We start from the raw sequence: 27,452 nt of genomic DNA, 5'->3' as shown, positions 1-27,452 counted from the left end.
GCCCAGGTGCTCAGCGCTATGTGCCAGGGCCTTTGGGAAGAGAATGGCAGTGGGAAGCTGCGGCCCACAGGGGTCTGTACAGCCCTGCTGCATGGCCAGGCCTGCCTCTGCCAAGACAGCACAGACGGCTAGGGGTGGAGTGGAGCTGTCCTCTACACAGGCAGCAGCAGGCACAATAAAGCGCCCTGTGAGGTATGTGTAGGAAGGAGGCCAGGCCTGGGGTTCTGCTGCCATCTCCATCACCAGCACCATCACCTACATTTTGTTCACCTGGCCCCATGGATTCAAAAACTCTGCCTTGTATTTAGAATAAGAAAGGTAGCAAGGCTAGGAAAAACAATTTTGTCTTTGGGCCTCTACATACTCCCTCTTCAATGTGTTCCACTATCTATTCATCTAACAGCCCAATTACAACCCCCGGGTGCTCTCCAAGTAAGAGGGTATTTAGTAAGAGGGGTGGTGCCCAAACGGGTGGATGAATGGACAAACTGACAAAGCAACGGACAAAAGGAAACATTCCAAAACCTTATTTAATAGAACTTTCTTCATGACACCTCTCGGAATGTAAACAGAACTTGGTGGAAAGAAGTTCAATCTGATGGCTAAAGATCTGTATGACTGCCTAAGGCAATTTGACACCTACCCATGCCTAACAGATTTTCCTAAAACTCTGTGGAACAAACAAGGAGAAGGCATATTCCTCCCTTTCCAAAGGTGGCCAATGTGCCTCTTCCTGGAAGGTTATTTTATAAGCTCGGGCCCCTGAAAGCAGCAGCCTCCGCACCAGCCATTTTGGCACAAGCAGTTACAGCTGCACACTTTGGAACCTGTCCTGCCTTGAGTCTGATGTCAGAAAAGCACATCAGTCCACTTCCACTTCAGAGGGCTGGTGGTGTCTGGCAGCCCTGCTGTCCAAGGTTCTATCCTTTGATCACAGCAATTGGTCTCAGTTTAATGGCTTTCTTGCTGATTCCAGCATCATGGCAGGTATTCACCACATCTGTCACATTCTTATAGGACTCAGGAGCCTGCAGGAGAGGAATTAAACATTGTACAAGTCCACCAAAAACACAGTCTTGACAAGCACCAAACTTCACTTGTGATTAAATAAATGCACACTAAAATAAGAGAGTTTTTTTGCCTATCAAATTAGCAAAAATTTAAAAAAGGAGTAAGCCTGATGTTGGTCAGTGGTAGCTTCCAAAACACTTTCATCTTGTCTTATATTTTTTCTCTAAAGAACATGTATTACTTAGAACATGTATTACTACATGTATTACATTACACGTAGAACTAGGAAATGCAGTCAATGTAATTAAATAAAACACACACCAAAACCTGATAGGAAGGAACAGCACCAAACCATCATATGTCAGTAATTATCTCTTGATGGTAGAATTACTGGCAATTTTAATTTTTTCTTTATATATTTCTGCAGTTATCAAAATTTCTGGAATGAACATGTAGTACCTTCACAGTAAGTGATAAAATTCATATATGTCTAAAACAAACTAAAACTGTGTGCATGTGTGTATGTGGGTATATGTGTGTACCTACACTCACACACAATGTATTTCTGTGACTTTCTAGCAACATTCCCACCCTTCCATCCTACCCACACTGCCTTGCCACCATTAGCACTAATTTCATCACACACTCACTTTATCTTCATTCCTGTCAATACAAGCTCAGGCCAGCCATGCTGATTCCCGTATGGTTCTGTACATAAAATCCTTTTCTATCCCACCTCCCATTCCCTTCCAGTTTCTGAAACTTCCCCACTGTGGCCTCTGGAACTCCATCCAGAAGGAGCAAAATCCCCTCCTTCCCTTCTTTGAACGTTCCCTTCATCTTCCTGTTTTACTGAAACATGGATCTTTCCCGAGGACATCACTTTCACCTCCAACTTTCTGAAGTGGTGGCTGTTTTTTCTCCCAAACCAGGTCATGCCATTGGTCCCAGGAGTGGGACAGGTGTGCTCCTGGCTTTCAAGGTTGTTTCTATTCTCCCTTTCTCCCTAGGCACTCCTAGTTGTGAATCTTGCAGTCACTACATCGTACCACAAACTACCTTTGGCTGTAGTTATCTGTGGGAGCCTGAATCACTCCCCAGCATTACTTGACGATTTCTAGCTCCTGGAAATCAGATAAAATTCCACTGGGCCAATGACCATCTCTCCCCTAGATGAATATTTCATACCTTTTCTCAGATCCTCACTCTCACTTGCTGACCCTACTATGTAATACACTGAAAAAAATAGCAGCCAGAATATTCAAAATAACGCTCACTTTATCTTCTCCACGTATCTGTATCTATAATACCTTTTCTCCTTTTACTTTTTAATGTTGCCCAAGGTTGAGTCCAGTGGCACAATCATAGCTCACTGAGACTACATATATGTGCCACTGTGCCTAATCCTTTTATTTTTTGTAGAGATGGGGGGGTCTTGCTTTGTAGCCCAGGCTGGTCTCGAACTCCTAGCTTTAAGCAATTCTCTCACCTCAGCCTCCCAAAAGTGCTGGGATTACAGGTGTGAGCCACTGTGCTCAGCCTCTTCTCTCGTTTTCTAAAGGATGAATTATCTGTGCTTCTAGCAAATAGCAACCCCATGCACTTGTACATCAGACTCTATCTCCTCTCATCTATTCAAGGACACTTCTCCAGCAGTTTCCTCCCTCTTTTCTGCATCATTAATTTCTCTTGTAGATTCTTCTCATCAATATGCAAACACATTTGTCACATCACGTCACTATTCTGCTCAGAATCCTCCAGGGTTTCTTCATTTCAATCAGAGTAAAAGCAAAAGTCCAAATGCTTTGGTGCCCCCTACCTCTCTGACCTCATCACCCTCTGGCTTGCTCTTCATGCCTGGCCTCCTTGCTGTTTCTTGAACACTCCTGCATAACCTCGGCTCACAGACTTTGCACTTGGTGTTCGCTCTGCCTCGAAAGCTCACCTCCAGATGCCCAGGTAGCCTGTTTCCTCTCTCTCTTCAAGTCTTTGCTCTAGTCACCTCACGGAAGTCTTCTCCAACCCCCTTTCCTTGCTTCATTTTTATTTCATAGAACTCGTATGGTCATTAACACACTGTATGTTTTACTATTTGGAAAGCTCCACAAGGAAGCGATTCATGTTTCTTTCATTCACTGCAGTATCTCTAGCACACAGAACAGTACCTAACTATAGCAGATAGTTCGTAAGCGTTCGCTGAATGAGTGAATGAAACAATCACATGGTGCTGATGAAAAAACAAAACCAAACCAAAAAACTAAAAATGCAAATGTTAACGGTACTTATTTCTGGCTGATTGAGTTCTAAATGTTTTCCGTTTTCTTCTTTGCATCTTCCAAATCTTTTTTTTTGAGACAGAGTCTTGGTCTGTCGCCCAGGCTGGAGTGCGGTGGTGCGATCTCAGCTCACTGCAAGCTCCACCTCCAGTGTTCATGCCATTCTCCTGCCTCAGCCTCCTGAGTAGCTGGGACTACAGGCGCCCGCCACCACGCCCAGCTAATTTTTTGTATTTTCAGTAGAGATGGGGTTTCACTGTGTTAGCCAGGATGGTCTCAATCTCCTGACCTCGTGATTCGCCTGCCTCGGCCTCCCAAAGCGCTGGGATTATAGGCGTGAGCCACTGCGCCCGGCCAGTATTTTCCAAATCTTTTAAATTAAACATGTATTCCTTTTTTTTTTTTTTTTTTTTTTTGAGACGGAGTCTCGCTCTGTCGCCCAGGCTGGAGTGCAGTGGCCGGATCTCAGCTCACTGCAAGCTCCGCCTCCTGGGTTCCCGCCATTCTCCTGCCTCAGCCTCCCGAGTAGCTGGGACTACAGGCGCCCGCCACCTCGCCCGGCTAGTTTTTTGTATTTTTTAGTAGAGACGGGGTTTCACCATGTTAGCCAGGATGGTCTCGATCTCCTGACCTCGTGATCCGCCCGTCTCGGCCTCCCAAAGTGCTGGGATTACAGGCTTGAGCCACCGTGCCCGGCCTAAACATGTATTCTTAAGATCACAGGAAAAATGAATCGTTATTTAAAAAAAAATAAGTCTTTGTCATACTCTGACTCAGTAATTCCACTTTTTTTCCTTGTTTTTTTAGAGATAGGGTCTTGCTTTGCTGCCCAGTCTGGAATGTAGCAGCACAATCACATAGCTCACTGTAACCTCAAGATCCTGGGCTCAAGCGATCCTCCAGCTTCAGTCTCCTGAGCAGCTAGGACTATACCTGACTAATCTTTGCCCAGACTAATCTTGAACTCCTGGCCTCAAGAGATCTTCCTGCATTGGCCTCCCAAAGTACTGGGATTATAGGCATGAGCCACCATGTAATTCCACTTTTGAGACTTTGTTCTAATTACTAAAACAACTGGAAAAAAGCTGCATGCATGAAGATAATCATTACAATTTAATTTATAGTAGCAAACATTTGGAAGCTACTTAAATGTCCACTACAGGCAGAAAGTAAGGTACTCAGCTGGTGGAATATTCAGCAATGATTTTAAAAAGTGACAAAAACGATTTTAGAATAATGTGCTAAATTTCAAAAATAACTACAAAATGTTTTTTAACTATAGTTATGATTAGCTTTAAAAAAAAATTAGGAAAGGGCAGGCTCGGTGGCTCATGCCTGTAATTCCAGCACTTTGGAAGGCCGAGGCGGGCAGATCACGAGGTCAGGAGATCGAGATCATCCTGACTAACACAGTGAAACCCCGCCTCTACTAAAAATACAAAAAATTAGCTGGGCGTGGTGGCGGGCACCTGTAGTCCAGCTACTGGGGAGTCTGAGGCAGGAGAATGGCGCGAACCTAGGAGGCGGAGCTTGCGACGAGCCCAGATCGCGCCACTGCACTCCAACCTGGGTGACAGGGCGACTCCGTCTCAACAACAACAACAACAAAAAAAAAAAATAGGAAAAAACTATAAGTATTTTTTTCTTTTTTTGAGACAGTCTTGCTTTGTCATCCAGGCTGGAGTCCAGTGGCGTGATCTTGGCTCACTGCAACCTCTCCTCCTGGGTTCAAGTGATTTTCCTGTCTCAGCCTCCTGAGTAGCTGCGATTATGGTGTCCACCACCATGCCCAGCTAATTTTTGTATTTTTGTAGGGGTTTCGCCATGTTGATCAGGCTGATCTCTAACTCCTGACCTCAAGTGATCTGCCTGCCTTGGCCTTCCAAAATGCTGGGATTACAGGCGTGAGCCACCACGCCCGGCCAACAATAGTAAGTATTCTAAAAGATCAAGTAATAACTGTGTTAGGGCACTGAGCTTCTGGATGACTTTTTCTTTTCTCTTAAATCATTAAGGAATTAAATTGCTCTTAATTTAAATATGTACATATATGTACACATATATACAGAATTTAAACAAAATCTATTCTCCTGTGAGTCAAATAAAAGTCACTTCAAACATTTATATTTTCCTTTATTTTTTTTTTTTTGAGACGGAGTCTCGCTCTGTCACCCAGGCTGGAGAGCAGTGGCTCAATCTCGGCTCACTGCAAGCTCCACCTCCCGGGTTCATACTATTCTCCTGCCTCAGCCTCCCGAGTAGCTGGGACTACAGGCGCCTGCCACCACACCTGGCTAGTTTTTTGTATTTTTAGTAGAGACGGGGTTTCACCGTGTTAGCCAGGATGGTCTCGATCTCCTGACCTCATGATCCGCCTGCCTCGGCTTCCCAAAGTGCTGGGATTACAGGCGTGAGCCACCACATCCAGCCTATGCCTTCCTTTTTCAAATTTGCTTTCAAATTGAAACCTAAGTATACAATTGTGCAAAAGCAAGAGTCAGCTCAAACTACTTTTGAAAAACTTAATATGTAGATGGAGACTATAAAATGAACAGTAAAAATCATTCTTAAGGACCTGGCTCATAATTTCAGCCAAAAGAAAAGAAAATATAAAACTGAAATAAGCTAAGCAAGGAACATAAGACAAAATTGAGGTCATAAAAAAAAAAAAAAAACCGAAACAATTTCTGTTAGTAATACCCTAAATTGCTATCTCTGTAGACTGACATAAATTACAAATGGGGAACAATAAATATTCATGTATTTATCAGAATTTCACTTACCTCTTCCATAACCAGTTTGGGTGAGGCAACACGGATTGCAATTCCCATATCTGCCAATTTGTCTAAAACATCCTGGAAATCTAAATTACGTCGAGATTTTGCTCGGGACAACGCACGGCCCTAGAATGGGAAAGGAATGAACTTCACTTCAAATCCTAAGATTATATGCCCTTTCCTTGATTTTCTCTTACACTAAAAAAAAGGAGCTTTAAAAACCATCTTTTTCTACTTTATCAAACTGGTAGCAGGCCTTGTAAGCCTCATCATATCCTTTGAGATTTTGGACCAGAGAATTCTTTGCTGGGAGGCTGTGCTGTGCAGGGTATTCAGCAGTATCCCTGGCCTCTACCCACTAAATGCCAATAGCAACTCCCACTAAACCACAACAATAAAAAAAGCCTCCAGAAATTGCCAATGTTCCCGTGGGGGTAGCAGGAACACCTTTGTTGAAAACCACTGCATTGGCCAGGCGCGGTGGCTCAAGCCTGTAATCCCAGCACTTTGGGAGGCTGAGACGGGTGGATCACGAGGTCAAGAGATCGAGACCATCCTGGCGAACACGGTGAAACCCCGTCTCTACTAAAAAATACAAAAAACTAGTCGGGCGAGGTGGCGGGCGCCTGTAGTCCCAGCTACTCGGGAGGCTGAGGCAGGGGAATGGTGTAAACCCAGGAGGCGGAGCTTGTAGTGAGCTGAGATCCGGCCACTGCACCACTCCAGCCTGGGCGACAGAGCCAGACTCCGTCTCAAAAAAAAGAAAGAAAACCACTGCATTAAAATTAGGAGTTGGGAGGCAGCTAGAAATGAGAAACAATCAGAGAAAAAAGTAGGATTAAATACATTTGTGAAGGTCTGTCCTAGAAAAAGGTATTCTGGACAGTTTCTCTTTACCATTTCAAGACTGGCTCAACACTCTGGACGGCTTAGAAAAGGGGCTGGCAAACTACAGTGTATGGGCCAAATCTGGCCTACCACTTGCTTTTTAAAATAAACTATTTTGTTTTTTTGAGAACGGGTCTCCCTCTGTTACTGAGAGTGGAGTGAAGTGACATAATCATAGCTCACTGCAGCCTTAACCTCCTGGGCTCAAGGAATCCTCCTGCCTTAGCCTCCTGAGTAGCTATGACTACAGGTGTGGCACCACACCTGGTTAATTAAAACAGTTTTTGTAGGCCGGGCGCGGTGGCTCAAGCCTGTAATCCCAGCACTTTGGGAGGCCGAGATGGGCGGATCACGAGGTCAGGAGATCGAGACCATCCTGGCTAACACGGTGAAACCCCGTCTCTACTAAAAAATACAAAAAAACTAGCTGGGCGAGGTGGCAGGCGCCTGTAGTCCCAGATACTCGGGAGGCTGAGGCAGGAGAATGGCGTAAGCCCAGGAGGTGGAGCTTGCAGTGAGCTGAGATCTGGCCACTGCACTCCAGCCTGGGTGACAGAGCCAGACTCCGTCTCAAAAAAAAAAAAAAAAAAAAAAAAAAAAGTTTTTGTAGAGACAGTGTCTCGCTAATGTTGCCCAGTCTGGTCTTGAACTCCTGGCTTCAAGTGCTCCTCCTGCCCTGGCCTCCAACAGTGCTGTAATTACAAGTGTGAGCAACCATGCCTGGCCTAAAATAGTTTTATTAGAACACAGCATTGCCCATTTACACAGTACTTAAGGTTGCTTCTGCACTGAAATGGCATAGCTGAATAGCTGGTACACAGACCACCTGGTCCCAAAAGCCTAAAATACTTAAGGTCTGGCCCTTTATGGGAAGAGTTTACTGACTCCTGGGCTTAGAAGATGAGAGGCAGTGTTTTGAAATGGGGGTGTGTGTAGACTGTACATGGGCTCTAATATGCAAATAGGGCCTATCCTTGCAGTCCTGAGTGGGCCTACACAATAGGAAGGGGTAAATTAAACAAATGAGCAAGTCCAGCCAATCGCTGAGATCAACTGTGATATCTGCATCCGTTAAAGTTCCACCACTTATAAACTAGTTACGGTAAGCTCAGCTAGTGTGACAATTTCCCAGTCTGGATTTTCTGGACTTGCAGAGGTAAGAAACGGTCCCTAACCCTACCAGATCTCACTACGGTAGAGATACGAGATGACCCCAGTCAGTTTACTAAATAGTATACATTATGGGGAACAATTTGAAGTACAAGACATGATAGACCCAAGTCTCAACTCTGTTAATGTTCAGTCGGCTACACTTACCAGTCAAAATGGAAAACAATAGCTAAACTGAAGAGAGCATTTCTAAGGAAGTTTCTGTTTTCCTTACCGCTCCATGACAGGTTGTTCCAAAGGTCTCAGTCATGCCCTGTTCAGTGCCAGTAAGAACATAACTACAGGTTCCCATGGTGCCACCAATGAGCACTGGTTGTCCAGTGAGCTGAGGATGCACATAAATTAAACATGTTAAAATTCAGAAAAGCATAAGCTTTGTATGCATAAAATTTAAATTTTCTCTTGCACTGTAGGATTGTAGGAGAAACCCAGACTTCTAAACACGCGGCTTGTAAACTATATTAAGATAGTACTTTGACTCTTTGATAATTCGGAGGGGAAGGAAGTGGATGACAGTGAAAATGTGAGGACCAGTAAAAATGCAGAAGAGTCAAAATAAAAGCAAAGCAAAATCCAAAAGTGTAGGGAAGTATTGCTAGAACCACCATCCTGAGCAAGGTGCTTGTCTTCTCCGTTTTGGGTTTCTCATCTGTAAAAGGAGCCAGCAGACTACGGGGTCTTTCTAACTCTACCACAGCCAGACACCAAAAGGACAGGAGGAATGAAACAGACTGAGTTTACTGTGTTCTGTAACTGAGTTAATCCTGTCTTCCATTAATTCAAAGGCCTCAGTTCACAGGAGTGGAGTAAAATACACCTCCTGCAGCACTTTCTAGTTAGCACATGGCACCACTGCAAGCACAAATGATGCGGGGAGGAGTTACTGCTTCAGAGAAGATTAGGAATCACTGTTCTCATGGGTGACAGAGTATTTTCTTTTCACAATTGCTGCTTTTTATTTTAAATATAATTCACATTTGCAATGATCTAAATCGTGCTCCCACTGCTTGAAACTACAAACGCAGTGCTACGTACTTGGTAATCAACAGCAATGAGCGGATGGTGAGGAGGGAAAGCGCGCGTGGATCCCTTCCTGTGTACTAACAGTGTCCTCTCCTTCCCGTCCACTACATGCTGCTCCACTTTGGCAATGTTGTGAGAAACATCATAGATCACGTGCAGGTCCAAGTCATCAGGGGTTGTGTTGAAGACCTTGGCAAAAGCCTAGAAGAAAACACAGAAGATAAAAGCAGCCAGAACTTCAGGACTCATCTTCAGCTCTTCATGACTTATCTCACTGATTTCAGGTAGTCTCTTCTGAAGGGAGTAAAAGATGTAAAAGCTCAAAAGTAGTCGTAAGATTATCTCACGTAAAGGACAAAAGCTGTCTTTTAGACCACATAGCCAATGCCACCACATCATTTTCATCTTCATCATTTTCATCTTTGGTTGAAAAGCTGCCTGGCAACTTTTGATCCCACCTTTCAAAATTGCTTCTTCCCCAGCCTTCTGAATCTTAGTCAATGGCACTTCGATTCTCTATGGTGTTCAAGACAAATTCTAGGAATAATTTTGATTCTCTTCTCTCACTTCTCATGCTTGATACTCTGATGATTTAATTTAAGATGACACCAAAACCTTGGACACTTCTCTGGTATTTTGAACATTAACTATGTGAATTTCCAAAACCAAACACCATAGGCTTTGACTGGACCGCATCATGTTTTTTCTTTTTTGGAGACGGGAGTCTCGCTCTGTCGCCCAGGCTGGAGTGCAGTGGTGCAATCTCGGCTCACTGCAAGCTCCAACTCCCGGGTTCACGCCATTCTCCTGCCTCAGCCTCCCGAGTAGTTGGGACTACAGGTGCCCACCACCACACCCAGCTAATTTTTATATTTTTAGTAGAGATGGGGTTTCACTGTGTTAGCCAGGACGGTCTCGATCTCCTAACCTCATGATCCGCCCCCCTCAGCCTCCCAAAGTGCTGGGATTACAGGCATGAGCCACCACACCCGGCCTGGACTGCACTATGTTTTAAAGCACTTAACATCATCATAAATGACTTGGAACAGAAGAGCAACGTCGACTGTACCTGACGGGTTAAGAAGGTCATGGAAGACCGGTTGACCCAGGCATAGTTCCCAGCTGCTGCCATTCCCTTCAGGTAGTCCTGACCTTCTGGCGAAGCGATTCGAGCACAAGCCAACTGCCGATCATTGACTATAATCTTGTCTCTCTTCATGGCCTTCTCCATAGCTACCAGTGCATCTGGAACAAGAGCAGCAAAGTCCAAACGAGTTAGCTTTCCCTGAAATGAACAGTTTAGATTTACTGTAGAAAGGCAGGCTACATTCAAATTCATTCCACAAAAAAGCCAAGTGAAAGCCAACTTTCCCTTTAACGTGTTTCTGAGTTCATCTATTTGCTCAGTCAAGATGTACTTGAGAATCGTGCAGAGTGCAGAGACAGTTTGTGGGACACAAAGTCAACATCTGCCCTCTAGGAACTTGAAAGAGAATGGGATGTGAAAACGAATAGCCACAGTATGGCCTTCAGTACTCCTTTCTCTACATGTGAATGAATAGGAATAGTAGCAGTAAAACACATTTTGTTGCCTTCATGATTAACCGAATCCAGGGGAATGTTCTGAACCACTAGTCGACGCTTTATACATCTGCTAGATTAAACAGTCTAAAGGGTCAGGCTGGCACAAATTACTAAATTCTCCCACAATACAGTGCACTAGAGGCTGATCTGTAACATGAAATTTAAAGCTTATAACAATTTCCAGACATCTGTATACCTTTTCATTTATTCATTGTCGGAAGCCGAAAGAATGAGGGTCGTGAACAAGTCAGTATACCACCGGCGGCTATGTGAGTAAACAGCAAACTGTTCTCACAAATGCAGGATGTTGGCAAGCTGACAACTGTGTCTGCCGCCCAGAAGGAATGCTGAGGGCAGCCACACCCCAGGCCCGTGTTTCTTGTGATTAGATACATGTGAAGCCTGTTAGCAATAATATCAACCTGCGATCAATCAAGCAGCTGACCAACCTTACCTCCTCCTCCCTGCTTTTTCTACCCAATAAATACGAAGGGCTGTGGAAGCTCAAGGCCCTTGCTCACTAGAAGCAAGAAGCCCCCTGACTCCTTTAAAACAGTTTCTTTTGTTTTTTTATTTTCATTTCTGCATTCGTCCTGCTTCATTCAGTCCTGTAGCAACCGTCACAATTCATACATTATTTCACACACTATCCAAAAGGACCTATCCAATATTTCGCTGCTTCCTGCTTTTGTTCATGCTGCCTTTGTCACCAGTGTCCTTTGTGTGTAATTGTCCAAACTGTGAGGCTGAGCTCAACACTGGGTCCGTGAAGCCATCTCCAAAATCTTTTTCCTAAATGTGTTTTGTTTGACTCTCCTATATTATTAATTGCTACCTTTTAATATTTATTTTTTCTTCTAAACGGACATGACTTTTACTTCATGAGACAATCTGAGTGCAAAGTATCAGCCTGTTTCATCAGCAAATCCACCATAACACCTAATGTTGCAGAGCAGGTATACAATACATACGTTATCTGCCAAATGAATGCCTATTTCATAAATTCCACTCTTTAAATATTTTCTTGCTCTTTCTTGGCCAGCTAGTAACTCATAAGAGTAAACATAACGATAACGGCAACTAACATTTATCGAGTGCTTACTAATGTCAGACACTGATTTAAGTGCTTTACATATATTATTAACTTTCCATGATAATCCTATATGAAATCGTTATTATACTCATTTTTTTAGACAAGAAAGTTATGGCCCAGTGAAGTTAATTTGTTCAAGTTATTTGGTTGTTGAGGACTCAGGATAAAACCCATGCAGTATATTTCAGAGGTTTCGCTCTTAAATTTCTATCTGGTTGCCCGTAAAATGTACATTTTAGTACGAGGTCTAGAATATACCTGTGGCTACTTGGTGGCCCAAGCCTCTGCTTCCACTGTGGATCATCACACACACCTGTCCCTTATGGTCGATGCCCATTTTTTTAGCAGCGTACTCATTGAAAATCTCATCCACAACCTGGATTTCTGCATAATGGTTGCCTGCTCCCAGGGTCCCCAACTGCAAATGTAAAAATGTCTGGTAAGATAGTTTTGATTCCACTTTTTTAAAAAAATCTATTTAAAAACCAAAAAGATAAAAACAAACTAACAACAAAATAACCATAGAAACAGTGTTTCTGTAACAAAAAAATTCCTAAGCTATAGAAGTGCTTCATTTACAACAATATTCTACACAACAAAATAACATAGACTAGCTCCTAAATTGTATTATATCATGATATGCTTGGTATATACATATAAAAAACTAATACAGGAACACAAAACCAAACACCACATGTTCTCACTCATAAGTAGTTGCTGAACAATGGGAACACATGGACATAGGGAGGGGAACATCACATACCGGGGCCTGTCGGGGAGTAGAAGGAAAGAGGGAGGCAGAGCATTAGGATAAATATCTAATGCATGTGGGGCTTAAAACCTAGATAATGGGTTGATAGGTGCAGCAAACCACCATGGCAAATGTATACCTATGTAACAAACTAGCACATGTATCCCAGAACATAAAGTAAATAAATTAATTTAAAACAAAAGCTTTACAAACAAACAAAAAATCAAGCTTTTAAATGGTTCATGGGACATTTTAAACATCACGAAGAGTCAAATTTTGGGATAAATGTTGGTGAATGTTGACTCTTAGACAAGGTCCAAGTTCAAATGATTTTGAAACATCTATGAGTTCATGAACGTCCACCATTATCTATAACTGAAAGAGCATATACCACAACTAGAGCTAATATTAACAGATGATTTGGAGAACCAGAGAATGTCAGTGCTGGAAGAGTCTTTAGAGGTTGCCTAGTTTTAACCATCCCAGTTTTCTATAAGAAAATGAGATCCAGAAGAAGACAGTCTTGCCCACGTGTCACACTGAATTAGTGGCAAAGCCTTCACAACTAGCTGTAATTTCAAACATCTAGTATCTTATGGATACCATAGACTGTCAAAGTATGTATATATATAATTTTGACTATGAACCTTATACACATTCTATTTTTCTCCCATTCACTTCTAATTCATTATTTCTTATTTTATTGAATATTTGCAAGCTCCTGATTGCTCTGTCACCCAGGCTGGAGTGCAGTAGCGTGATCACAGCTCACTGCATCCTCAAACTCCTAGGCTCAAGCAGTCCTCCTGTCTTAGCCTTCTGAGTAGCTGGGATACTTGCATTTGCCACCATGCCTGGCTAATTTTTTTTTTTTTTTTTAATTTTTGTAGAGACTAAGTCTCTTTATGTTGCTCAGGCTAGTCTCGAACTCCTGGCCTCAAGTGATCCTCCTTGACCTCCCAAAGTGGGTGTGAGCCACCGCATCCATCCCTGATGGTTTTTTTAGAATAAAAATGAAGCATAAACCAATTGTATTTTTTGATATACCATAAAAAAAAACCTGGGAATACGTCTGCTAAATGTAAGATATAGATATTTCCCCCAATAAAAACAAAATATGAAAAATAATTAATATGTTGCCCCTCCAAAGTGAGTTACCTGAGGAAGGCCTCTTTTCTTAGCTCTTGCAGAAACCTTATTGGGGTCAGCTTGCAGCATCCTTCCGTACTCCTCACAGTGCTCCTTGTCTTCAGCCCAGGCATACCCTTCTCTTAAGGACCAGTCCACCCCCATCTCCAAGGCCTCCTCCAAGTCTCTGGATAAGTATAAAAGGTACTAGTCATTTCACAACCAAGGCAGAGCAAAACCTAAGGATGATCACATCTTACAGGGCAGAGGAAAACTTGACATTTACTATCGCCTGTGTTCCAGGCCTTAAGTCAGATACAAAGTTTAAGCTCTCAGTAACTGGTTTTTTGAGGAATGCAGTCATATAAATAATTGCAACATAAAATGGTAAATGCCCTATTAGACATCATTGCAGTTCTACTTGACATTTATATGGCTACTTGTTAATTTTCAAATCTTTTTTATATTCAGTTTTGCCTCTCTGATCCTGAATTCCATGAGGTAGTGATTAAGTAGACAAAAAACAATAACATCAACAACAACTTTGTAACCTTAATCACCTATCACTCTCTAACCACTAATTCCACCAGGTACACACCTTAATGATTTATGAAGAATTACAGTCAAATAAATGAGGTATCTAGAATTCCTCAGGCAACACAGGTTAAATTTTAAGCTCTTTTCCCATCTTCACAGAAGTTCTGAATGGCTTACTGCACCTCCATTTTGAAGCTGAGTACACGTACATTAAACCCTTCGAGGGTACAAGCTTTAATCTTCATCTAAAACATCTAAAACACTGCCAGGAAAAACTACACTTTTCCTGGATTGAGCATACAAAGTGCTCAATAAACACTGGTGGATATGATGTTATTACAAACACATCCACAAATGTCGAAGGCTGTTACATCAGTTGACTTATGTCTCCAATAAATGGGCTGAACGTCATGCTTAAAAAAACAATTCTTACTACTTCCTGAAAAGTAACTGAACAATCCTCATCTCTCAAGTGTACTGCACTGGAAAGGAAGTTGAAGGTCATGTGGTTATTATCCCTCCCATACCATGTACTGGAAATGTGTGCTCTTACTTGGCATTCATTGGGATGACACCTTTTGATCCCACCCCAACAGGAATGTGGTCAAACATAGCTTGGGCAAGCTGCTCCTTCACAGGCTGGACATCACTTTCATCTAAATTGGTTCTTAGCAAGCGGACACCACAGTTGATGTCAAACCCGACACCACCTACAAAATAGAGAAAACTTACAGCAAAACCAGCTGGTAAGGCATTGTTACCTGCAGTTTCTTGCCATTGATATAGCGCTATAAAGATACCCATTCTTTTTTTCTTTTATTTTTTTTCTGAGAGGGAGTCTCGCCTTGTCACCGAGGCTGGAGTGCAGTGGCGAGAACTTGGCTCACTGCAAGCTCCACCTCCCGGGTTCACACCATTCTCTGGTCTCAGCCTCCCAAGTAGCTGGGGCTACAGGCGCCCGCCACCATGCCTGGATGATTTTTTTTATTTTTTAGTAGAGACGGGGTTTCACCATGTTAGCCAGGATGGTCTCGATCTCCTGACCTCGTGATCCACCCATCTCAGCCTCCCAAAGTGCTGGGATTATAGGCATGAGCCACTGCACCCGGCCAAAGATACCCATTCTTTTACAGATAACTTTTTTTTTTTTTTTTTTTTTTTGAGACGGAGTTGCCCGGGCTGGAGTGCAGTGGCGCCGCCTCCCAGGTTCACGCCATTCTCCTGCCTCAACCTCCTGAGTAGCTGGGATTACAGGCGCCCGCCACCATGCCCAGCTAACTTTTTATATTTTTAGTAGAGATGGGGTTTCACCATGTCAGCCAGGATGGTCTTGATCTCCTGACCTCGTGATCCACCCGCCTCGGCCTACCAAAGTGCTGGGATTACAACTGTGAGCCACCGCGCCCGGCAACTACGCTTTAAAGTAGACAACAAAGTGGTTCTCTGCTGGGGAAAGCTTGATGACACCAAGATAATCTAAAGTAACATACTAAAGGCACTTTATGGACCAGGGAGGCAGCAATGAACACTGAGTAACATGTAAAACAGAGACCAAAATGTGCCTCTTTTTTTCTTGACCCCTGTTTTCAGAGGTTCATGAATTTTTTTTCAGTCTTTTCAAATAACCAACTTTTGCCTTTCTTGGTCCTTTCTTTTGCCAACTTTTGCCTTTCTTGGTCCTTTCTATCATATATCTTTACATTTCATTAATTTTACTCCTAATTATTTCCATCTTTCTACTTTTTTAGGGTATAATTGGTTGTTCTTTTTTTAGCTTTCTAAGATCACTGATACTCCAGCCTTTCTTCTTTCCTAATTTGTGCATTTAAGGCTGCATGTTTCCATTCAAAAAGGACAGTAACCTCAAAATTTTAGACATAAGTACTCTGATTTTTCATTTTTATTTTTGAGACAGAGTCTCACTCGGTCACCAGGCTGGAGTACAGAGGCGCGATCTCGGCTCACTGCAACCTCTGCCTCCTGCGTTCAAGTGATTCTCCTGCCTCAGCCTCCCGAGTAGCTGGGATTACAGGTGTGCACCACTACACCCAGGTCATTTTTTTTATATTTAGTAGAGATGCGGTTTCACCATGTTGGCCAGAATGGTCTCCCACCTCCCAAAGTGCTAGGATTATAGGCGTGAGCCACCACGCCCGGCCGGCTTTTATTTTTTTGAGACAGGGTCTTGTTCTGTCACCCAGGCTGAAGTGCAGTGGAGTAATCATGGCTCATACCAGCCTCGACCTCCCGGGTTCAAGCAATCCTCTCAATTCAGTCTCCTGAGTAGCTGGGACTATAGGGGTGTGCCACCACGCCTGGTTAACTTTTGCATTTTTTGTAGGGATGGGGTTTCACTATGCTGCCTAGGCTGGTCTCAAACTCCTGGGCTCAAGTGATCCTTCTGCCTCGGCTTCCCAAAGTGCTGGAATTACAGGTGTGAGCCACTGCGTCTGGCCCATAAGTATGTTTTAAATCATTTTCCCCCCAGCTTGAGAGATGACTGGCAAACAAATGGTAAATAAAAACTGTATATATTTAGGTGTACACAATGTACATTTACGTTGTAAAATAATTACCACAATCAAGCTAATTAACATATTTATGATCTCACAGTTACTTCCCCTTCTGTTTTTTCTGGTAAGAACACTTAAGATTTATTTTCTTAGAAAATGTCAAGTACACAATATATTATTTTAGACACAGGGTCTTGCTGTTGCCCAGGCTAGGTCATAGCTCAGCTGAAGCCTCCAGCACCTAGGCTCAAGTTGTCTTCACACCTCAGCCTCTCAATTGCCTGGGACTATAGCTATGAGGCTGGTACAAAAGTAATTGTGGTTTTTGCCATTAAAAGTAATACAATACACTATTACAATATATTATTAACTACAGTCAATACATTATGCATTAGATTTCCAGAACTCATTCATCTTAAAACTGAAACTCTGTACACTCTGACTAACATCCACTCTGTTAGCACCACTCTACTCTCCGAGAGTTTAACATTTTTAGATTGCACATACGGGCAAAAGCATGTAGTATTTTCCTTTCTGTGTCTGGTCTATTTCTCAGCATATCCTCTAGTTTCATCCATGCTGTAGTAAATGGCAGGATTCCCTGTCTTTTCCCTTCGATTTTAAAAGATTGATTTCTTTCTTTATTAAGGTTGAATAATGGATTCAGGCTGTTTCCATACCTTGACTACTGTGAACAATGCTACAATGAACATGGGAGGGCAGGTATCTCTTTGGATACTGATTTCATTTCCTTTGGATATACACCCAGTGATGGGATTGCTGGATCATATGGATCTATTTTCAATTTTGTGAGGAATCTCCATACTGTTTACCATAATGGCTGTGCCAATTTACACTCCCTCCAATAGCATACAAGGGTTTCCTTTACTCAACTCAATGTCAATTTTTAGACGTAAGTATCTTCTATTTACATTAGTTATTTTCTCATTTCCATAGTTTTGTTTTTGACTCATGGGTTATTTAAAAGCATATTAATTTCCAAATATATAGATTTTCTTTTTTGAGATACTGTTTTAAGATTACACCAGACTAGAGTGCAGTAGTGTGATCGTAGTTCACTGTAGCCTCAAATTCCTGGGTTCAACTGGTTCTCTGGATTCAGCCTTACAAGTAGCTAGGACTATAGGTGTGCGCCACCATACCCAGCTATTTTTAAACTTTTTGTACAGATGGGAGTCTCCCTATGTTGTGCAGGCTGGTTTCAAACTTCTGGTCTCATGTGATCCTCCTGCTTTGGCCTCCCAAACTTTTTCTAGTTTTTTTGTTTTGAGACAGGGTCTCACTCTGCCGCCCAGGCTGGAGGGCAGTGGTGCAATCTCAGCTCACTATAACCTCTGCTTCCCGGGCCCAAGTGATTCTCCCACCTTGGCCCTCCCAAGTAGCTGGCACTACAGGTGCATGCCCCCATGCCTGGCTAATTTTTTGTATTTTTTTTTTTTTTTTAAGAGATGGGGTTTTGTCATGTTGCCCCTGGCTGGTCTCAAACTCCTGAGCTCAAGCCATCCACCCGCCTTGGCCTCCCAAAGTGCTAGGTCTAGTTTTTATTTAAATGATTTCTAATTTAATTCCACTGTGGTCAGAAAATACCCTCTTATATGAGTGGGTTCTTTAGTATGAGACCTGGGGTGGGGGTGAGGGGGAAGACCATTTCAGGTGTGTAAGATTCATTTTATAATACTCAGACATTATCTATTTTATTCATATTCTCCCATGACTGTACAGTGAGATTTCTCAAAAACTATATGACATAACATCTTTGTTCTAATGGATAATGAGACATGTATATATTCCTCTTAAAAACATTTATTTTAATTTCTAATAAGATAAACGTTGGTAAGAGGCTGAGACCAATCCTCAATAATTTTTACTAAAGTGGTCCCGAGTGCAAAAAGTTTGAGAACTGCTGGTCTATATGATTTCAATGCTTTGAAATTTGATGCCTGCTTTAGGGCTCAGCATGTGGAGAGTTTTGGTAAACGGTGCATTTGAAAAAAATGTATACTCTGCACTGCTTGGCTGCACTGCAATGCAAGTGCACCACACACACACAACCACACATGTATATTAGAGGTCAAGTGTCAAGTTTGTTGTTAGATTATTCAAATCATGTATATTCTTATTGACTGAAATCTGCAGTCACCTCAAAACAGCCCTACATGTAGGGTTCACATATCTGGACCTTTTTCTTCTTTTCCTCTAGATGTTGACCTCGCAAATTCTTCCTGCCTTAGCAGATTTTCTGTGCCTTCAAACAGATTTCAGAAAACATTTTTTACCCAACCTTTCTCATTATTTTCAGCAGGGATTGGTCTGAAACAACCCAGTCCACCACTGCTAGAAGCAGAACTCTCAAGATGTCATTTAAACTTCATTTCTAAATTCACACTCTTTAACAGCAAAGATATTTCTGGTATAGAATATTCACTGAAAGCACCCCATAACCACAGCAGAAGGCATATACAGCCTTCTGTATATTCAGTGTTATCACTGAATAACAATGACAATATTACTGAATATGTTCTATGTGCTTAGCACTGTTCTAAATATTTTACACAGTTGAACTCATCTAATCTACTAATACTGTATGGTCATTATTAGACATGATGTGCCCATGAGGTAACCGAGTTACAAAGATAAAAGAAAATTGCCAGTTTGTTTTGTAGCCAAAGCCTGAATACCATGATGTTTGGTAGGAGCCTCCCAAAATTTTCACTGAAAATATGCTTTGCTTGATGTTGTAATAGCCTCAAAAAAAAATGACAGAACATGATGAGACTCAGTCATGCACATGGAGAGAAGTGCTCTGTTTCACAAAGGCTATGGTCCATAGAAAGAAGCTACACTTTTTTTTTTTTTTTTTTTTTTTTTTTTTTTTTTTGAGACACAGTCTTGCTCTGTCACCAGGCTGGAGTACAGCAGCGCAATCTCGGCTCACTGCAACCTCTGCCTGCTGGGTTCAAGTGATTCTCCTGCCTCAGCCTCCCAAGTAGCTGGGACTACACGTGTACGTCACCACCCCCAGCTAATTTTTCTATTTTTAGTAGAGACACAGGGTTTCACCATGTTGGCCAAGATGGTTTCGATCTCTTGACCTCATGATCCACCTGCCTCGGTCTCCCAAAGTGCTGGGGTTACAGACGTGAACCACCGTGCCCGGCCAAAGCTACACACTTAACAGCAGATGTGCACAGTAATCTTACCTGGGGATACCACTGCTTCAGAGTCATTCATATCAAAGGCTGCCATGTTCCCAATAGCAAATCCATATCCTGAATGGACATCAGGAAGCCCAATAGATCGCTGAAAGAGAATTAGAAATTGAAATACAAGTGTCTTGACCTGCCACCCTGGTTGCCCTGATGGACCTGACACTGATTCTCAAAGAGGCTGCAGGCTGAAGCTTTCCCTAAATTAAGACTGTGTTTTCACAAAATCTTCTCTATTCAGGGAAATCATAAGAACTCCTAATCACAAAGCTAAATACAGTGAGAAAAAAACCTTTTTATAAGATGTGAATGTTAAGGAAATCCAAAACAGAAAAGCCTCAAAATAACATGATACAGGAGTAACACATACTAAGTTTAATGTACTATCACATTTTAAAAATAATATTAAGACACTGACAAACGTTGGTTTGTCAGATTAAGAAGAGGAAAATAACTGATTTATAGAGGTCATCCGTTTAAGTAATCACAGCCAAATGTAATCCATTTGATGGTATAAATACTGTAGACTTCCTATATGCAGAGCCTAGGAAAGGACCCTGACCCAGGAAGCATGCAAGTCAAACCCAGCAGACATGCAGACAACCCAGACACTAACAACTTCCTTATATACACAAGCCATACCATTTCATTCCCTCCACCAAGTGCCCAACATGGTAACTGGCATAAAGAAGACCTGAAAAATGTCTGCCGAATAGATCCATTTTCAACATCTACCTCTAATGACAGAATACGAATGTTAGACTGGTGGGGGCTACGCTAGACTGGTGGGGGCTACGCTGTCCTCTCTTCCTTCCGCTCAGTGCTAACCCCTAAACTTCTTGCCATTTCTTCTTCAATGATCCTCTGCATGGGAAGTGAAACTTACAACGAAATGAAACTTACATTGAAACAATGAAGTGAAACTTACAATGAAACTTACAATGGTGGACATTGAAACAATGAAGTGAAACTTACAATGAAACTTACAATGGTGGTGTACTGATCCAGGAATAATGATGCCACCATGATAAAGAAACAAAACATAAAAACTACTTCAAAGGTTCTTTTTTTTTTTTTTGAGACGGAGTCTTGCTCTGTCGCCCAGGCTGGAGTGCAGTGGCCGGATCTCAGCTCACTGCAAGCTCCGCCTCCCGGGTTCACGCCATTCTCCTGCCTCAGCCTCCCAAGTAGCTGGGACTACAGGCACCCGCCAGGTCGCCCGGCTAGTTTTTTGTATTTTTAGTAGAGACGGGGTTTCACCATGTTAGCCAGGATGGTCTTGATCTCCTGACCTCGTGATCCGCCCGTCTCGGCCTCCCAAAGTGCTGGGATTACAGGCTTGAGCCACCGCGCCCGGCCAAAAACTACTTCAAAGGTTCTTGAACACTTACAGATTCTAGCCAAAAGCATCCAGAAACTGAAATGCCATCCAGATTCAATTACTTCTTTAGGTCCATGGTTATTTCTTTGTATTTTTTATTTTTAGAGACAGGGTCTCACTTTGTCATCCACGCTAAAAGTGCAGTGGCGTGATTCATGGCTCACTGCAGTGTGGAACTCCTGGGCTCAAGTGATCCTCCCACTCAGCATTCTGAGTAGCTGGGACTACAAGCATGTGACATCACACCTGGCTAATTTTTTTTGTATAGACAGGGTCTTGCCATGTTGCCCAGAGTAGTCTTGAACTCCCGGGCTCATGCAATCCTTCCATCTTGGACTCCCAAAGTGTTGCGGGTGGCATGAGCCACTGAACCAGGCTTCACAGTTATGTTGGGCTGTCCAAAGGTCATTGTATAAATGACACCATTATCAAGCATGGCCATTCATCCATTCAATGGACTTTAAGAAATATAAATGATTAAAGCTCTGAACTCTGACTTACATGAACAATTCCAGGCAGGGCTGCCACGTTGCCAATTTGTTTCATGGCTGGCAAGAAGCCACCAACACCTGAAGACAAAAATTGGGTATTAGAAAAGACAACACACTTGAGTTTTAGCATTAATTATATTCATGTTTCTAGACTGTATAACATGAAGAGGTAGTCATCAGGGCTACTAAGACAACAAAATCTAGAAGGATATTTGAGATGCAAGATGGAAGGGAGCTTCTTCAAGAAGGAAGTAGACAAACAGGAAAGATAGCCACAAATGTGCTGCCAGTGTTCTGCATATACCATGAGAAGGCTGCTTGCAAATGTTGTACTGCGATGTAAAATACAAATACCAAATTTTACGTTATTAATATTTGAAAAAAATTTTTTTTTTGATCTTGGCTCACTGCAACCTCCACCCCCTGGGTTCAAGCAGTTCTCCTGCCTCAGCCTCCTGAGTAGCTGGGATTACAGGCGTGGGCCACCACACCCGGCTAACTTTTGTATTTTTAGTAAAGATGGTGTTTCACCATGTTGGTCAGGCTGGTCTTGAACTCCTGACCTGTGATCCACCTGCCTCGGCCTCCCAAAGTGCTGGGATTACAGGTGTGAGCCAGGGCACCTGGCCTGAAAAAAATATTCTTTCAGCGGTTCCCTTTATAAAGAAAATCAATGCTGGTTTATTCTAAGTGACAAAGAAGGGCAATGTGGCAGCTCTGGAAAACACTGGATTGAGAATGAAGGGATATGGGGCTCCAGTCCCATTTCTGCCACTTGGCAGCTATGTTATTTTAGACAAGTGAGCATACCCTGGTTGGGGAGGGAAGGCTTTAGTTTGCTGATCTAAAAAATGAAAGGGATAACTCTAGACGATTTCTTTTTTTTTTTCTTTGAGATAGAGTCTCGCTCTGTTGCCCAGGCTGGAGAGCAGTGGCTCGATCTCCACTCACTGCAAGCTCTGCCTCCCAGGTTCACGCCATTCTACTGCCTCAGCCTCCTGAGTAGCTGGGACTACAGGTGCCCGCCACCATGCCCGGATAATTTTTTTGTATTTTCAGTAGAGATAGGGTTTCGCCATGTTAGCCAGGACAGGTCTCGATCTCCTGACCTCGTGATCCGCCCGCCTTGGCCTCTCAAAGTGCTGGGATAACAGGCGTGAGCCACTGCGCCCGGCCCAACACTAGATGATTTCTATACTATCACCATTAGATTATCATAGGGCTTCATGCATTTTATCTCTAAACCTTGCTGCAGCCCTCTAAGATAGGTGTAATGATACCTGTTTTATGGATGAGACAACTGAAGTTCAGTAAGCCTAATTAGTGTACTGGTTAAGAACATTGTCCTTAAAATCAGGCACTACTGGATCTGAATTCTGGCTGTCATCAAAAAGCTATGTGATCTTGGGCAAATTAAAATTTTTAAATTTTTGTTATTATACTTTAAGTTCTGGGGTACATGTGCAGAACATGCAGGTTACATAGGTATACATGTGCCACAGTAGTTTGCTGCACCCATCAACCTGTCATCTACATTAGCTATTTCTCCTAATGCTATCCCTCCCTTACCCCCCAATCCCCTGACAGGCCTCGGCGTGTGATGTTCCCCTCCCTGTATCCATGTGTTCTCAATGTTCAGCTCCCACTTACGAGTGAGAACATTCAATGTTTGGTTTTCTAGTTATTACGTTTAACCTCACTGAGCTCTGACTTACACATCTATAAGCTGGAGATAATATCTTCCTTTTAGAGTTACTGCAAGTATTACATGAGATAATCTATGCAAAGCACCTAGTAAAATGCCTGGAATATAGTAAGTGTAAAACAAATGGTAGGTCACTTGCTCTTATTGTTCAAGGTTAGCTGAGAAACGAGTTCTACCCAGTTACAAGTCCTTTCTATAACACCAACTGGCTAACAATGTGATCACAAATAAGTAAGTTCTTTTGGTCTTACCTTAAGTTGTAATCACTCCTTGACAATATTTCAAAATTGTAATTCAGTTACCACTCTTTCAGGCCACAGGGAAGGCACTACTGTACTAATATAAGTGACACTCTAATGTACTTACCACCACCTCGACAGGCATTCCTTAATTCCTCAAACATCAATTTCTCCAGAGCATCATTCACGTAGAAAACGCCTTCAACCTGGTACCAAGAAAAGTGAAAAGCAATGTCTGAGTACACGTATGGCAAGTGTAGGCACTGGACAGAATACGCTGTATGCAGTATTTACTGTGCTTTACCCTTTACCAAACACTTTCACATTACCTTACGCATGCAGAAAACTTCCTATCAAAGGCTACGAGCTGCTCCCATCATAAAATATACCTTAAGAAAAATTTTGCAATGTTCACTAATTGTTTTAATTATTATACCCTCAAAACCACCTTTAAGAATTCAACCGATTAAGCATCTTTCTGTGTGATAAAGAAAAATCTTCCAACTATGCTCTCACAAAGCCCAAAGGTCTTAATCCTCAAGCTTCAAAAATATCAATGGATTTTTGAAAATTTAAAAAAAAACCCAGATCAATAAAAAACTCAAATTCTAAACATAATACATAGTCATCTAACCTTAGTATATTTATTCTGTGTTTAAGCCAATAGCTGGTTTACACTTTATTGTGCTCTAGTGGTGACTTACAAATCTCTAGTTAGGTAAATAGTGAGAAGAGAAATTTAACATACAGCTATGTAGCTGTGTGCTCAGTTCTATAAGCTATATACTTAAAAAAAAAATCTACGTAATTTTAAAGCTTGACAATAGAGGCGGCACATAAAAGGCAATGGACGACATACTTATGTAACACTAAAGAGCAGAACATTTTTATCATAGGTCAAATATTTTGAAGGAGCTATCCAGTAACGGAGAACCAAAGATTTAACACTTAATCAACTGAATGTAGTTTTTACCAGAAAGATGACTTCATGACCACTGCATAAAGAACAATTAATATCCACTGATGGAAAATGTTTCCAGTACAACTTCTTAAGGGTCACATGTATTAATTCACCAAACATTAACTGAGGATTTACTATGCATGAAGCACTGTCCCGGGCACTAGGGGAGATACAAAGAATATGATAAAATCTTGCTTTCAAGGAGCTCCCAGTACACCACAATACAGCTCTTATATTCTTTTTTCTTTTGTTTGTTTTTTTTTTTTTTGAGACTGAGTCTCACTCTGTGGCCCAGGCTGGAGTGCAGTGGCACAATCTCGGCTCACTGCAAGCTCTGCCTCCTGGGTTCACGCCATTCTCCTGCCTCAGCCTCCTGAGTAGCTGGGACTACAGGCACCCGCCACCACGCCCGGCTAATTTTTTTGTATTTTTAGTAGAGACTTCACCGTGTTAGCCAGGATGGTCTCGATCTCCTGACCTCGTGATCCGCCCGTCTTGGCCTCCCAAAGTGCTGGGATTACAGGCGTCAGCCACTGCGCCCAGCCAATACAGCCCTTATATTCTCATAAGAGTATCAGAGTGCAATGAAGCAAGTGCCATAACATTAAGTACACAGTGCTATGGAAGAATCTGATGAGGAAGTGCCTCAACAGTCTAGGGAGCTGGGAGAGGTTTCACAGAGATCCTGTACAGCTGGCTCTTTAAAGACAAGAGACATCACTGGTGCAGCAGAACATTTAGGAGCCAAACGCAAAAATGACATAAAGATGAGAGGGGAGCATTTTAAGGGAACAAAGAGAAAGTTTTAGTCCAACAAGTAGATGTGGGCTTTGGGGGAGAAATGGAGATTTAGTAACAGAGATGATCCATGTGAAATTCACTGCTACCATGAGGATGGAAGCACAATTCGTGCTTAGAAGTCAATAGCGTTTTAAGAGCAATGCATCAACATTCTAAGTCTCTATTCCCAAAGAAAAGGTGGTAGTAAAGTGCTGTATACATACTTAAACTAGAACTGCCTAGCAAAATTAGACTTGCCCCATCAATGAGCACCAGTGTGTGCTTTGAAGGCTAAGTCAGAACACCTGCCAGACAATGAAGGCTGTATTATTAGATCCTACAGATGATCATGTCATGGTGTTTTCTTTTTTTTTTTTTTAATTTGGGACTCACTCTGTCACCCAGGCTGGAGTGCAGTTTAGAATGATCACGGGTCACTGCAGCCTCGATTTTCCAGGCTCAAGGGCTCCCGCTGCCTCAGCCTCCTGAGTAGCTGTGGTGCACACCACCCCGCCTGGCTAATTCAATTTTTTTTTGGTAGAGACGCGGTCCCACTATATTGCCCAGGAAGGTCTCGAAGTCCTAAGCACAAAGGATCTTCCCACCTTGGCCTCCCAAAGTGTTGAGATTACAGGCCACGAACCACTGCACTCCCCTCCCCTTATGTTTCCTTCCTTCAGGGTATCGGTTTCCACACAAAGAAAGTGGCGAAACAGCAAATAGAACACAGATTTATCCCTGTGGGCTTTTTCTTCCCTCAGGGTAAGTGACTTGCCAACAAGGGAAACTCAATAAGCTTTGATTCCGAACAAAAGAGGGGAGTGGCTATTGGGAGCTGTTTACCAAGACGTGAGACGGTAAACCTTTGAAGCATTTACTTGGCATCTTCAGGGATTTCAAAAACTATTTAAAATACGTTGCAAAACTTCACAAACGTTTTCTTTTTTCACGTTAATGAAAAATATGAGCACAGATGGTGATGAAGGCCGAGAGATACAGAGCCCAGGCTTTCAAACTATCTGATGATCCCAAGCCCTCAAGTCTCCATTTGGGACGTCAGAGGAAAAACTAGTAAACTGGACATCAAGTCCTGGCTGAGCTTCTTCCTAGGTAGGTAGAGGAAACGATGTCACCGACAGATCCTCGAGGTCCTTCTGTGAAGTATTAAAAGCAATCAGGCCCTCCCCTGTGCTACTGCAAGAAATGACATCGCTTAATTAAAAACCAACATGGAATACTGAATGCTGAAAACTTGGTTCAGTAAACAAAGGTCTATAAACGTTATATAAATAACCAGCATGACTCAGAGGAGGTGAATTCCAGTCCCAGCAAATGAACCCAGGGCTGGCAGTTCCACCTTGGAAAAGATCACGGAAGTTTCTGAAGACCAGGAACGTAAACCAGCTCACGATGCGTTTATGAGACTGATCTGTGAAAACGCTTTGGAAACCCCAATTTCGTATTTATTTGGATTCCCCATATCCACTGCGCTTAGCTTGTCCTCGTGGTTCGGGGACCTCTCCTGGCGGGAGGTGGTGCTGGAACAGGTTGGGCGGCCCCAGAACCATGAGGGGAGAAGGAGGGGATGAGGCAAACTCTGCAAGGGGCCGGGGAGGACCCAGTGGTCGAGGGGAGGACTAGAGAGCGCGGTGGACGCCGGCCGGGCCGGGGACGTAGCAGGGAAGGCCCCGCCATTTGCTCTCCTGACTTACCTGCATGTTGGGCACGAAGCCCTTCTTGATCCTCCAGCAGTTTTTACTGATCTTTTCCAAGAACTGCAGCTCATCATTATAGCTGCGACTCATGGCGGCGACAACGGTAGCGAAAACTCCCGGCTCGGCTTTGAAGACCGGCTGCCGCGTCGTCCGGCTTCCCAGAGCACCGCCTTCCAAGAACCAAAGCGCAGGCGCGACCAGC

At 42.8% G+C, this 27,452-nt stretch overlaps 1 protein-coding gene across 1 annotated transcript; it reads right to left on the bottom strand.

Moving 5' to 3' along the window:
* Positions 1-510: 510 nt before the first annotated feature.
* On the bottom strand, positions 511-27,452 carry LOC104674734 (tRNA-splicing ligase RtcB homolog). The gene is made up of 12 exons (XM_030915422.1): positions 27,248-27,452; positions 23,922-24,000; positions 21,861-21,928; positions 19,973-20,072; positions 14,792-14,948; positions 13,732-13,888; positions 12,081-12,240; positions 10,215-10,390; positions 9,158-9,346; positions 8,337-8,447; positions 6,071-6,190; positions 511-1,028 (listed from the first exon to the last, which is right to left on the bottom strand). Exons 1-12 carry the CDS (start codon positions 27,338-27,340, stop codon positions 921-923), a joined length of 1,518 nt encoding a protein of 505 aa, XP_030771282.1. The 5' UTR covers positions 27,341-27,452; the 3' UTR covers positions 511-920.

This window comes from Rhinopithecus roxellana, chromosome 13 (assembly GCF_007565055.1).
Source record: "Rhinopithecus roxellana isolate Shanxi Qingling chromosome 13, ASM756505v1, whole genome shotgun sequence".
NCBI lineage: Eukaryota > Metazoa > Chordata > Mammalia > Primates > Cercopithecidae > Rhinopithecus > Rhinopithecus roxellana.
This window is presented reverse-complemented; position numbering and strand designations above follow the sequence as displayed.

What these genes read in the sequence shown, in the direction of transcription:
- LOC104674734 (XM_030915422.1), bottom strand. Translation starts at nt 27,340, where the DNA reads ATGAGTCGCAGCTATAATGATGAGCTGCAGTTCTTGGAAAAGATCAGT. An exon ending in TGACCTTCTTAACCCGTCAG is followed by an intron (nt 9,347 to 10,214) that starts GTACAGTCGACG and finishes GTTTTCTTCTAG; the next exon opens with GCTTTTGCCAAGGTCTTCAA. An exon ending in TCATTGCTGTTGATTACCAA is followed by an intron (nt 8,448 to 9,157) that starts GTACGTAGCACT and finishes GTGCATCCTCAG; the next exon opens with CTCACTGGACAACCAGTGCT.